The sequence below is a fragment of the Uloborus diversus genome, chromosome 6 (assembly GCF_026930045.1).
Source record: "Uloborus diversus isolate 005 chromosome 6, Udiv.v.3.1, whole genome shotgun sequence".
NCBI classification, from domain to species: Eukaryota; Metazoa; Arthropoda; class Arachnida; order Araneae; family Uloboridae; genus Uloborus; species Uloborus diversus.
This window is the reverse complement of record NC_072736.1, coordinates 109,023,563-109,037,510: the sequence shown is the minus strand read 5'-3', so window position 1 is coordinate 109,037,510 and position 13,948 is coordinate 109,023,563. Positions and strand designations below refer to the sequence as shown.

At 33.1% G+C, this 13,948-nt stretch overlaps 1 protein-coding gene across 1 annotated transcript in view; it reads left to right on the top strand.

Moving 5' to 3' along the window:
* LOC129224642 (28S ribosomal protein S10, mitochondrial-like) overlaps positions 1 to 13,948 on the top strand; it is a 30,503-nt gene that overhangs the window by 4,560 nt on the left and 11,995 nt on the right. The window contains exons 2-3 of the mRNA XM_054859125.1: positions 4,436 to 4,575; positions 8,298 to 8,406. Of these exons, the coding sequence (XP_054715100.1) occupies positions 4,436 to 4,575; positions 8,298 to 8,406 (249 nt within the window). The remainder of the gene's footprint in view (positions 1 to 4,435; positions 4,576 to 8,297; positions 8,407 to 13,948) is intronic.

The window sequence follows — 13,948 nt, the reverse complement described above, 5'->3', positions numbered from 1 at the left end:
TCCGTTTCAAAGCTGTATCAGACGATTTGATTTCTTCTCAATATCTTACAAATTTTCTGGAAGTAGCACAATTCTGCATGATAAATACGTGTGACAGTGATGAGAGGGAGGGAGGTCAAAAATGTTTTATTGTTTGTAAAAATTCTGACCAGTATGCTCCAGCCTTGCATTGATTCATTTGCATTGACAATCATTAAGAACTAGTTTTGAAATCCCTCCAATCGACAATTAATATATTTTCTTCATTAACTAGCTTAAGTTTATGAAGAATTTTTCATTTCACTTTACTCCCATCTTCTCTACCATTTTTATACTGATTGTTTCAATTTATCATTAGGTGATTTTTATTAAAACTTTAAGTGATGTTGGTTTTCGCTGATGGAAGTAGAACAGTTTGTTCTTAAGGTGTTTAAATTATTTTTCGTAAATCATATTTACTTTCTTCCATATCTGATATGTATAGAAGGATATTTGATTCGTTGAAATTCTCGAAATCTGATTTTCGATGTGTGCAAAAAAGCTGAATCCATTTTTGAGGATTTCCGAAAAATATCTGTCATGGTGTGTGTGATCCATCTTTTTTGGCTTTGCGACTTCAATTTTGGAAAACTTCCAGGAGAGCGCCCCCACTGTAACGCCAGAATGACACCCTCTTTATCATCAAGAGTCACCTAAAACTGTTCTAAAACGTTTCTAGTAATGCAATTTTGAAAAATTTATAGGAGAGAGCCCCTGATTCCCCCCTCTTTCCTTAACACAATGAAAGACAAGCCTAGAATTGCGTTTTTGGAGTATCAGTTTCAAATATAAATAAATAAATAAAGTAAGGTGTAGCAAAATTCAGAGGTACCCAAAACATGTTTACTCAAGGTTCACGTTTTAAAATTAGGGAAGGCAAGGCGGGTCAACAATCCAAAAACATTTCAGTTCAAATGGTATTTGTTAGGGCTACCCCCAGCCTCCCCCCCCCCAAATTTGACTGGAAATTAAACACTCTAAAAGCTTATGTTTTAACCCAATTCGAAAGCGATAATTTTTGGGGGGGGGGGGGATTTGCGCCATTGAACTTGGGGGGGATGGGCACCCCTGGCTTAACTTCACACTGTCATAACATCTTTATATTATCCTGTCATATCAATATGTATGCAAGATTACAAAAGCAAGATCATCTTGCTGAGACCTTGATTTTATACTGTCATGGCAACATCTCGATATTATTCTGTCATATCAATACATATGCAGGATTACAAAAGCAGCCTACCTTTTTATTTTCCTGATGTAATGCTGCATACACCTTGTCAGTCAATATTGTGGCATGCCTGCTGACAACATAAATGGAGTAACATAACAATACTGAGGCAGCTTTAATGCAAGATGATTTTTCTTGCTTGTCAACCTTTATGCAATACGGAGGCAAGATATTTTGCTTACTGGGATTATATGTACACTTGACATTGGGAAATGTCATATGTTTCATTTGAATCATGGAAACAAACATGCAAGCTCATTAGCAGTGAAGACTAAACAGCTGTTATTCGGAGTGTCTTGTCTGAGTTATTGCCTGATAAGTCGATACCTATAGTTGTATCAGTGCAGTATAGTAAACAAAGCCGAGCGGGTGCCCCTCCCTCCTAAATATCGCGGTGACTTCTGCCACCAAATGGGAAAAAATCACCCTCAAAACACACCCCCCCCCTGAAAAAAAATTTCAATGGTACAATCTGTGCCCTGACCTCCCAGGTAGGTACCCCTGAGCCTCGAAGATTTTCTAAACAAGTCCACGGCCTCATTTGCTAGTAGATCCAGGACTAGCTGAAGAAAGATAAGAGTAGCTGAAATTCTACTCTTATTCTGAAGCTTAGTGGGATTTCATATGGTTGAGAGTAGAGAATGCTGTTCAACGTTTTTGGAAAAGATTCAAAGGAGGGCTTCTAGGTACATGAACTTAAAAAGTTCAGTTCTTTTCAAAGAGAAAAGGCATAATATTTAGTCTGGTACAAACAAAATTCAGAGGGGATGTAATTCAGATATTTAAGAGAAAGTATTGATGGGCTGTTTTCTTTGCACAAAAATCAGAACAACAGGTCATTTTATTAAGCTATTCAAAATCTAGGCTAATATTGAAGCTAGGAGGAGTTACTGTTTCAAGTGAGATGTAAGCAATTATGTAATAGTTTGCCCAAAGCAGTTATTGTGCAGTGGAAAACAGTTTTGAGATCTTTGTTTGGAATTGATGATTTGACTCAGACCCAATTTTGTCCACAGCAAGAGTGTATCCAGCTCAAAATGGAAAGGGGGGGGGGGGAGAGGACGCCTGTCTGTTTGAATGACAGTTGGGAGGGGCTTACTGCCCCCCTGCCCTTGTCCTCCCCCGCTTTTTAAAAGCTGCATTTGTGTATGAATTTTGTTTTTTCTTATAAAATGCATTTTGTGAAAACTCTTTGCTTCCCTCCCCCTGGAAAATTCTGAAACCTCAGGCTTGAGAAACATTTTTCTAAATATAAACTTTTTCACATTGTTATGGGGAGGAATTTTGCAAAAGAGAGAGTGCATTTTTTTGTTTAGAGTTGGTGGAAAGGGGAAATGTTTCTGGCTCTGTATTACTTTGCATTACCTTCCTAATGGTACTGCAGCAGTCAGTGGTGCCTGGTTTTGAAAATCAGTAGGGATGCTCAAACACCAAGTTCAAAAAAAAAAAAAAAAAAAGAGGTGGGGGTCCAAAAAATAGCAAATGTTCAAAATGTAACTTTTTGAAAATGTGCTTCAGGGTTTTTTTTTTTTTTTTTTTGAGAAATACTGTAAAAACTTTAATTTAGTTTTTTTTTAGCACAAAATAATTATAGAAGTACCAAAAAAAAAAAAAAAAAACCCCACAAAATATATATATAATTATAGAAGTACCAGGAAAAAAAAATATTTATGCAATATTTTACCTGAGAAAATATAAGCGGGAATCATAAGTCATTCAAATACGGTACAGACGAATTTACTCTTTGTGTTATATGCTTAACTGAATATTAGGAAATTAGTAAATAAATAAACAAATTCAAGCAAATACAAATTTGCTTTGATATTTTTAAGGTACTAGAGAAAATGCAAGTTTTTACATTTAAGTACAAAGAGTAATGTTTTTCTAAGATTAAAAAAACTTACTTATAATACTAAAGAAACAGTACAATGAACTTTGCAGAAAAAAATTCAAATTAAACTTAAACATATCTTGATTGTGAGATTGCAGTAAAATACATTGATCAAATAATACAGAAACTTACAAGTCAAGAAGTGATGTAGTTCCTAAGAATAAACATTTCGTGGAAATTTCGGGACTGTTTTTTAAAGTCGCTATTTTGATTAAATATTATATGTTTTCACATTTACAGAAAAAATACACATATAGCATATAAATGAGTAAAAACACTTGTCTAATGAATGAGTAAGTTTGAGTAAATTTTATGAAAAATGAGGATTTCTGGCTTTAGTAACAAAAAAAAAAAGCTTGGGGGAAAAATATAAGCTACTTTTTGTCATCTGAAATCTGGAGGTCAGCTTATTCAGGAAATAGATTGTTCCTTTTGTTGTATTTCCTCTTTTTTTCTGCTTGCTGGCAGGTGCTCTGCACCCCCACAAATATTTTTTTTGGGGGGGGGGGGGGGTGTTCCTGGCAGTGGTAACTCAACTGAATACCAATAAATTTCACTTTTCAATGAGCTTCCAAACAAGAAAAGTTCTTTTTTAAAATCAAACACATCACTAGAGCTGACCTAATCAATCGTTTCCCCCTTTTCTTCTATTTTTAGGGGGCGGGAGGGGTCTGCCTTGACTCTCTGCCTATCACATCTGTCTCTCTTCATATCTTAGGTTTGTCGGTTGATGGCGTTTTTATTCTGATTCAGAATTGTTCATTGTTACCTCTCCTTGTTTTCTTTTACATTTTACTTTTCCTATGTTTAAGTGTGTTTACATTAAAATATTAAGATTCAATATTATGAATAGATAAAACTGCTGAATTTTGACAGAAATATCTTTGAGTGAATGAATTGGCCCATGTTCATAATATTGTTCTCTTTGTTCATACAAAAGTTAGTCATATTTTGAAAATAAATATTTTTACATACAAAAAAGAACATACTAAAAAAATCAAAGATAACCAAAAGCTCAAATCAATGTTGGCAATAAATTTATTCAAGTTCTTGATGCAACCCAAAAGATCAACACCTTGCAAACTTAAGTTAGGCTTAAAACACAAAGCACCAACTGCGCTTAAAAATAATTGTATATTTCCTTCTTTTATTTTTGTTTTCAAAAATTTTGTGTCTACTTCCTTACATTGCTGGTAACTGTTAAGATTGAATTGTAAATTTTAAATGCTTATCTATTCAAAAAATATACAATACATACTATATACATAATGTACTTTATTTTGTATTTCGTGTAGATTCAAAATCCTCCAGTATTAGATGATCTATATTCGAAAATGGTTGTAGAAGTTCGCGGACATGATCGAGCAGTTTTAAATAGTTATGAATGGTTTACTAAAACAGCCGCTAATGAGTTAGGAGTAAATATAACAAACATGTAAGTTTTATTTTACATCCTTTAGTATTATATAATTTGTTTGCAATTTAGCTTATTTTTATTTTGATGAAATATATTTACTTTAGATGTTTTTGTATTGAGTGAAAAATTTTCAATACTTGAGTAGCAATTGTAGTATATGAAGGGAGCCATGAAAAAACCCCTTCAGTCAAAAAAAGCTAACGTAAAGAAAAATGCATTTGAATATTTGATTGCTGTGATTTTCTCCCAGCTGATTTTTAAAAAAATATTTCCCAGCTGATTTACAGAGTTTTGTACAAAAGATGATAAACTATTCAAAAATATACTTCAACAACCACTGAATGGCATCGTTATTCCTTTTCCTTGAAAATACTGGCTGACAGGTTTTCCCTTTGTACCCTTTATATATTATCACTATTCAGACAAAAGTCATTAAACGCTCAAAAAAATTTGACAGACTGCTATAGTGGATTCAAATATTTAATTAGTTATTTTGTGAAATAAAGCAATCACACAATTTAAAAGTTGCATCAGTAAACCTAATTTCGGAGTTAAAACTCAGTAAAATGATTTTTCATAACAATTAAAAAATTCAATTCAACAAAATCTTAAAACTAGAATTTTAGACTTAATTACCTGCTTGAATGTCAACAATATATTTTAAAATTTTCAACCAAGTATTCTTGTAAAAATTTGAAAATCAATACTGAGATGCAATGTTGATCTGGGTTTCCTTGATGCTTTAAAAGCTTCTAATTAATGTTTGGATTGTTAAAATAATCTACAGTAAAACCTGTAAAGTTGACCACCTGTCTAAGTTGACCACTATTTTCAGGCAGAGAATTAGATCTTATCATAGAATTCAACCTCTATAAGTTGACCACTAAAGTAGTGCACCGCAAGTGGTCAACTTACACAGGTTTCACTGTATTGGTAGATACTGGTGTACACCCAGTATCAAAAAACCAGTTTAGAATTCCTCTCTAAATAGATTATTTATTGATGCTTAAAATTTCTTTTGATCATATTCCACTTGCCAGGAGATATGTCAGAAATCATTTTCATTTCTCTAAATTTTAGGCAAAACTAACTTTTGCTTGCAAGATTCAAATGCCAGGTAACATAGCAGCTAGATTTTTGGTGTTGGTACCTGAAAATATGAAGGGTTTGATGCAAGGTCTATGTACAAGGGTTGGAACTTTAATATATAGGGGTAAATATTCATTTACATCTAATACAAAAGGGAGACATACCACCTTGTATGTCAACCAAGTTTTACAGTCCTTCAATATAGTCGCCAGCATTGTGACCTCTGTTTCCAACAATGTAGAAGTTGTAAGACACTTGTAGCAGCTCCAGTTCTGCTGATAGTTTGAAAGAAGAGGTCTACTGCCTCAAAAATGCCTAGAAAAGTCTTGAAGTGAATCCCTCGAAATGGCTCTTTCATCTTGGGTTTTAAATCAAAGTCATAAGGACATAAGCTCTTGTGATGACTTAATTCCTAAGATGAAGAAACCACTTTGCAACATTAGATTCAGATATGTTCGAGAGATTCTTGTGATCGTAGTCTGCCTCATTACAACTGTCTGCAGCGTGTCCTAAAAACTCCCACATTGTTGGAAACACGCTGTACGTAATGCTGGCGACTATGTTGAAAGACTAAAAAATGGTGGCATGCATAGGCGGCTATTGCACCAAAAAAGTGGGGGGGGGAGGCAAAAGAAGTGTAGAGGTTAGGAGGCATAGGCCCCTGAAGCTGATTTTGGTTTTTGTAAAATTGATATTAATGGCTTTTAAAATAAAGACCGATAAAAAATTGAGACAGATAGCCACAGTACTTTCCCCTTCTATTTTGAAATTCTATTAAGAAATAAGATGAGAAACGTTCCTTTATTTGGAAATGTTTGGTTTCTACTTTCGTAAAATAAATCAATCAACACAATAAAAAAATCATTTTTCACTCAATCATTAACTTTTAACTCTGAAAAGTGGGGTGGGGGGGGGGGGGAGGGGACAAGCCCCCTTTACTTTTGAAAGTAAGGGGGCAGTTGCCCCCCTCCCCCTGTACAAGCTTCCTATGGTAGCATGTATCACTTTTGTGTTAAATGTAAATAAATAGTAGCAGTAAAGTTCCAATTCTGCAATTTCATAATATAAGCTGAAACCAGGGTTGGCTGGATTGGACCCAATGGTGTTTTTTTTTTTTTTGTTGAAAAAACCCATTTTAAAAAAACCTGTTATTTAGCACATTTTGGGTTTTTTTAAATTTTTCAAGAAGTTTAAAAAAAAAATTAATTTAAATACTTTCACAATTTAAACTTCTTTTGTATTTGTTCTTCACCACAGACAATGGACATAAAAAATTAATTTTGAACTTTAATAGTATTTCTTAACTTTTAACAGCATTCAAAAAAATACTTCAAAGATTTTAAATAAATATATTTAACTTTTTTCTCTAACTTGTCAATAAATAACTCAAATTATCTTGACTAAGTCCTGTCACGTCTGATTTTGTCAATATTTGTAGATTGTACAGAGGAAACTATTCTAGCTAAAATGCTTTCATATGAATTATTTTTTGCAAACCAACAAGTCACAAATCTCGAATAAACAAGGTATATTTTTTAGAAATTAACAGGTTTCACAAACGGTGGGATAGAAAACAGAATAGGATGTACAGTATTTTCATTATCTTACGAAAAAGTTTAATATTTCTTACTCTGTACACAGAAATAGAAAAACAGGCAACATAAAATTCAAAGAAATGTCTTGATTAAGCTGGAATTCAGTAAAAAGGGATTTAAACTACTTGAGGTTCTACAGTAGTTTTGCATAACAAAATGAAATACAATAAAGTAAAATGCAAAAAAAAAAAAAAAAAAAAAAAAAATGTAGTAATTACAATGAACAATAGATTTTATCATTCAAGAAGTAACTTTGCCTTAACTGTTGATAATCATGGAAACTAAAAAATCTTAAACTTCACCATTCTTGGGTTTCGTCGTCTTTTTTATTTTTCTTCAGAACACATTGAATTTTCCAGCTTTTTTCACCCCCAAGGTAATTTTTGTGCTCTGTCCATATACTTACGCTACACTATGCTACAAGTACCCCACATTTTCCTTAAAAAAGACAAAAAAACTCACATTTCTTTTAAAAAACCCAAAACACCCTGGGTCCATGGGCTCTTTTTAAAAAACCCGGGTTTTTGCCAACCCTGGCTGAAACATAAATTTTTGCATGGCACTTCCGCTTGGAATTTTCCAACCCTTATAGTCAGAGCCGGATTTAGGGGAGGGCAGCGGGGCTACTTCCCCGGGGCCTCCGCAACAAAGGGGCCCCCACAATAAAATTTTTACAAAATATCCTAACTTTCACGGGTCGAAAGTATCGGATATATACATGTATATCAAAATATTCAGATATATATTAAAGTATCGGGTATTTTCGAAAATATTATGATCTTTTCGAACCCTGATTAGGGGTCTCCACACTTCCAAATCCGACCCTGCTTATAGTATATACATGCATACTTTTTATCACATGCCCTATGAGCAGTTTTTGTAGTATTATGTTCTGTGATGCTTTCTTCTGTGTGATGCATACATAATCCAACTGTGTGTATTATCACTTCAAGAAAAAGCTCTAAATTGATGTATATGTTTCTATATTTATATATTCATGTACATACATATTAATTGACATTCGGAATTTTTCATAATACATTTCTTCTCTTATAGTTCAGAACCTAAAAAGTTTCATGACCGAAGAACATTACTAAAATCAGCTTTTGTTCACAAAAAACATCGTGTTCAATATGAATTTAGAACGTATTTCAGAATTTTTGAAGTAAGCATGTTATAAATTGTATTTATGCATAGATATTTTTCTTTTGCTTATTAAGAAAGTGTTTTATTAAGTTAAATCTTTACATTTGAGAACATTTCGAAAGAATTTACTGTGCCATATTTGGTGTACATGCAAAGTTTGGATTTTAGCGACTTAGATACCACACCTTTTGTGCTAAGGTATGTCAATCAACTGTGCTGTGTTTGATACATCTTGTCAAATGAGAGGTCACAAAGATTTCAAATGAGATAAAAATTGTTTGCTTCTTTTGTTCACCTACAAAAGAAATAAGAAGCTAGCAATCAGAATAAAATACAGTATTGTCAGCATGAAGCTGTCCCTTAATCTCAATTGGTATGTTTATTTTAGCTGTAGTATAAGTCGGCCAGAATGGGTACCATTTTTTTCCACCTGCTTAATCATCATTTCTGAATACTAGGTTAAAAAAATTTACCTCTTTAAATCTCTTAAATTTTCCCTCATTAAAAAAGGAATGGTAAAAGGTTCCTCCAGTTTTGAAAATTACTGCTTTAGTGTAATGTACAATGCCTCATTAAGAGTTGTAGACGCTACTATTTGTAAAGTTTGAAAGAACTTTTTATATTAAATGTATTTACTGTGTGCACAATATAATATATTGAACTAGAGCAGCGACATATTGAATGTATCGCTGCTCTAGTTCAAAACTAAAACAACTTAAAAAGTTATTTTAAATTTTTTTGTATAAATATATAAAGTAATTCATACTTTATCTAGTTCTATAGGGTCTGGTGGGGTAAAGTGATCATAAAATACAGGTTTTCAACTTTGGTAAATAATAAATATAGAAATTTCTTTTAAAACTTCAATTTTTTTGGTTTTTATTTTATATTACAGATGATTTTTTTTTGGGGGGGGGGATTGTAAGGGGAGTAGCATAAATTAATCTACTAGAATAAATTGAAAGCTGGGGTTGCAGAAAAAATTCTATGACTTTTTTTTTCAAATATTACAGGATTACAATCTTGCATTAATTCAATTGATATGCTATATCCAGGGTTGGCTTTCTGCCGGCAGAAACTAGTTTTTGCCGTGCCAGTGGCAGAAACTGGTTATAACCGGTAGAAACTGGCAAAAACTTAAAAAAGTCTTTAATAACTCAAGTAATTAGTAAATGATATTTGTTTAAGTAAACTAAAAAAATAAACATTATTTCATCATTTAAAAAAATAAAATCCCATGCTAGTGCCCTTGATTTAGTTCAGAAAGGGAATTTTCCAATTACAGTGGCTCGTAGTATTTGTATTAATTTAACAAAGGATAAAAAATCATACAAGGGTGCTTAGGAAATAGGAGTGACATACAGAATTAAACAGGTATTACTTGATTGTAATTTGCTCACTTATATGCTTCCTCTAAATTGTTTGTGATTAAAATTATCATGTCATGTGCTTGAAGAAGAAAGTGCCAGAATTTTACTTGCCTAAATTTTGTACCTAATGTCACAGCTTTGCAAAACAAACTGGCCTCATTTCTCAAAACTTATTTTTCCAGTCAAAATTTTACCACTACCCCAGTTACTACATGGTGGACCATTTATACAATAGATGAAAGTTTAACTTTTTTAACAATTAATTATTTTTTCCATACATTTTCTGTTGTATATCAAGAATTAATTTTTCATTTTGTGAGTTTTTGCCAGTTTCTGCCACAAAGTGGCAGAAAGTGGTTTTTGCCATGCCGGTTTTAACCGGTTTCTACCAGTGGTTTTAACCACCTCGGCAGAAACTTGCCAACCCTGGCTATATCAAATTTAAACTCAGTTGTATTTAACTCAATTTACTTTAAAAACTGTAAATGGTTAGTAAACTTAATATTTAACTGATATTTGCCTTATAAATGAATATCAAATGATTTTAGATGAAGGATATATGTTAAGCATAACCTATGACCACTTTATCCGATCTTACTTAAGTAGTTCTAAAATATTATATAAAATTAATCCAGCTTAGCTTTTTATACAGACATATTCTAGATATCCGAGAAGCTGTCAGCACAACCAATCTGCCAAAAATTTTAATAAACAAAATTTTATATAGAAATTAAAAGAGGTGTTCAGATTTTAAAATGTTTCATGTGCACTCAAAACCAATTTTCTCAGGAAGTAAAATACTACCAGTAACAAAATTTTGAATTCAGAATATAGTTCTAAGAATCTAAAATGAAAAAACTCTCATTGTTTCATTTGTTTCGAATATATAGCTTTTTATTTAATTTATGACCACTTTCCTCCACCAGACCCTACTGAGATATGTTGAAATGCTGTTTGCTCTCTCTTTAATTTTGTTTTCCTTGGCACATATATTGAATTACAAAATGGAAAATGTTTATGCATTTCATAGAGTGCATCTCAGTATTGAAATAAAGAAGCGGTATTTTAAATGAACTCGCGGGCATTCATGTGTCAATTCAAAATGACAGTATCAGACATTCCTTTCTCGACTTCCTTTTCAATGGAAGCCCAAAAAAAAAAGTATATTTAAACCTTTTAATGAGCAGTAATAAAATGGGAGTTTCAAAAAAAAAAAAAAAAATACATCTGCTAAAAGTATATTTTAAATCAGCGCTTCCCAAAGGGGGTTCGCAAAAATAATAGTGTAATGGCGAAAATTTAACATGTTTGTTTGAGATAAAGCTTGAAGTTCAAGCGTTTTCTGTTTCATCATTCATTCATTTGTCTCTTTGTACATTGGATACTTTTTGGATACAAATGTTAGAACCCTTGCTGGCATTCTATTTTGTAAATTTAAAGAATTAAATCTGTCATTCATTACAAGACACAAGTTTTTACTGTTTTCACGAGCATGATAGAATGAAGTCTGAACCAAACAAATTCAACTTTTGAGCGCAATGTATTCAGATGAAAGCATGTAAATGCTTCAATTTTCTCTATTAGATTGGAAAATTCAACTGAACTTGTGAGAAACATTATATGGACTGTAAGAGAGTGTTTGAAACATCTTTTACTTTATTTTCCGTTTAGTTTCTTTACCATTTGAGTGCGATGAAGAGCTATCGCGCTTCTCTTGTGCTTTTGCCGAAAATGCGAGTGATACAATAAGTGCAATGGCACTGCTGTTTGTTGCTATAGTGAAGTACATAACTTGCTGAAAAGAATAGCTGGGGTAAAATGCGGAGCTTCCCAATCGTTCTTATCTCCACCTTTAATGCATCAGGGTTCGTACGGGTCATGGAAATCCTGGAAAGTCATGGAAAAATTTTTAGCAAATTTCAGACCTGGAAAAGTCATGGAAAATTGAAATTTTCAGTCAAAGTCATGGAAATTTATTTAGAGTCATGGAAAAATGTCCTGGGCAAAGATAAATTAGCAGTTGCTTAAAGAGCATTAGACATTTTGAGTGATTCAACAGTGTTGCACAAAAACTATTAAAACTGGAAAATTGAACGATCCCGATAAATCTGAATTCTGAAATCTCATTGCATCCATTCTGTAGCTGCCACACTTTTTTTTTTTTGCAATGCGATTTTATTGCTTGGACATCACCCATTTTGAAGTAATATTATTTTCAACATTTTTTATATTTTATATATTCTGTAGTAGCGAACTTGCACGTGTTTGATTTTTGACACACAGACTCAAAAAACGCAATTCAATTGCATCTGAGTTCGTTTCCATAACTTGTATAAAATTTATTTTTAAATTTATCTTAATTTGTCGAAGGTTTAAAAAAATAAAGACATGAGTCAGATGATAGAATGCATAAATAGTGGAATTCTAATACCCTAAAACAGTAGTGCCCAACATATGGCTCTCAAAACTGATTCATGCGACCCGCTGCTATTTTCCGTGTCAAGAATCAAACACTATATTCCAGAATTTTTGAACCTATTATTTTTTTTGCTTTTGAAATGTGCAAATAAGTAAACAAGTAGATTTGAATCAGGAGATATATTCACTGCTGAATGTGTTTTTTAAATAAATATCTGATTTAGAAACTTGAATTTAGTAAAGAATGTTTCTTTACTTTGAAGAGCCCAAGTACTGTCAAGTTATTCAGATGATTAAATGTACTGTTGACACTAAAAGCCTTTTAAACTGAATTTATTGAAATTTAGTAATAACTCATTCAACTTTTGTCCCATTCATTATCATTTTGCCTGTTTATAAAAAAAAAATTACATATAAAAAAAACTATACATTTAAGCATCATTATATTTGATTCACTGTATTTTTACTTTACTTAAATTTATATGAAGAAGACATATACAAAGTTTAGTTTTTTAGGTGTACACTGATTGTTTTTCAATTATTAAATGCTTGGATGAGATAGTGGCATTAACGTGGAAGTTTTGCTAATGCTCATTTTCAAAAAATGGCAGGTTTGATATTAAATAGTACTATTCTCTTCATGTAACAAGGTCATGAAAATTTTTATGAAGTCATGAAAAAGTCTTGGAAAAGTCATGGAATTTTTTCATCCAAATAGAGTATGAACCCTGATGCATACATTAAACCAGTTTTCGATAACGGTGCTGAACTCCTTATCACCGCTTCTGATAGTGCTCTAGATAAACCGGACGTTGCACAAAACAAGGCATTAAGACTCATTACTGGTGCAGCAAAATCAACCCCTATTGCTGCTATGGAATTGCAAACTGCGACTTATTGTTTGTCAGATAGACGAACCTACAGTGCTTTATCCCTAGGTGAGAGATTGCTCAGAAAAGAGGGTTTTTGGAACAGCTACATCCCTCCTCAGATCAGACTCAAAACACAACATCCTTTCTTATTTGAGTTTCACCGACTTGCTACAGACCTCGATGTCTCGAGCATCAGACAGCCCAATTTTAGACAGTCTATTTTCCCGGGTACTTTAAATTACGCTACTGCCAATTTGGACTTGGTCCAGCCTCTTCGTAAACATTCTTCCTCACAGGCTGAGTTAAGGGCTTCTATTCACGAAAGGTATTCATTTCAAGATTGGCTTCACGTTTATACCGATGGATCTGCCACAGCCTCCACAGGTAGGGCTGGTGCTGGTGCTTTTTCCAAATTTTTCAGCCTGAAAGAATCTTTTAGTGCCTGGTCAGATAATTTTGACCGTGAAGTTTTTGCAATTTATATGTCCCTTAGGGCTCTCACTGAGATCTCTTGCCAAAAAATTGTTATTTTTGTTGACTCCCAAGCTGCAACACAGTCAATCACAGACTATAACCTTTTCCCAACAGCGACTGAGTTTGAATGTAAACTCATTATTAGTTCACTTCTTGAGACCGGTAAAGACGTAGTGCTCCAATGGATACCAAGCCACTGCGGCATCCATGACAACGAGCAAGCCGACTTGTTGGCTAAAGAGGCTTCAACATTAAATCCACCTTGCCTCCCGATCCCTCTTCGAAATGCCAAGCGACATCTTGGGAGCAATATCAGGCTCAAAAGAATTTTATTTCTCCGTGGCATTGCCAGCGGAAAATCTTGGGCGTGTTTTCTTGAAGACCAAACAAGACTGCAACTTTCCCTTCTCCCTAGAGTTAAAGGGGT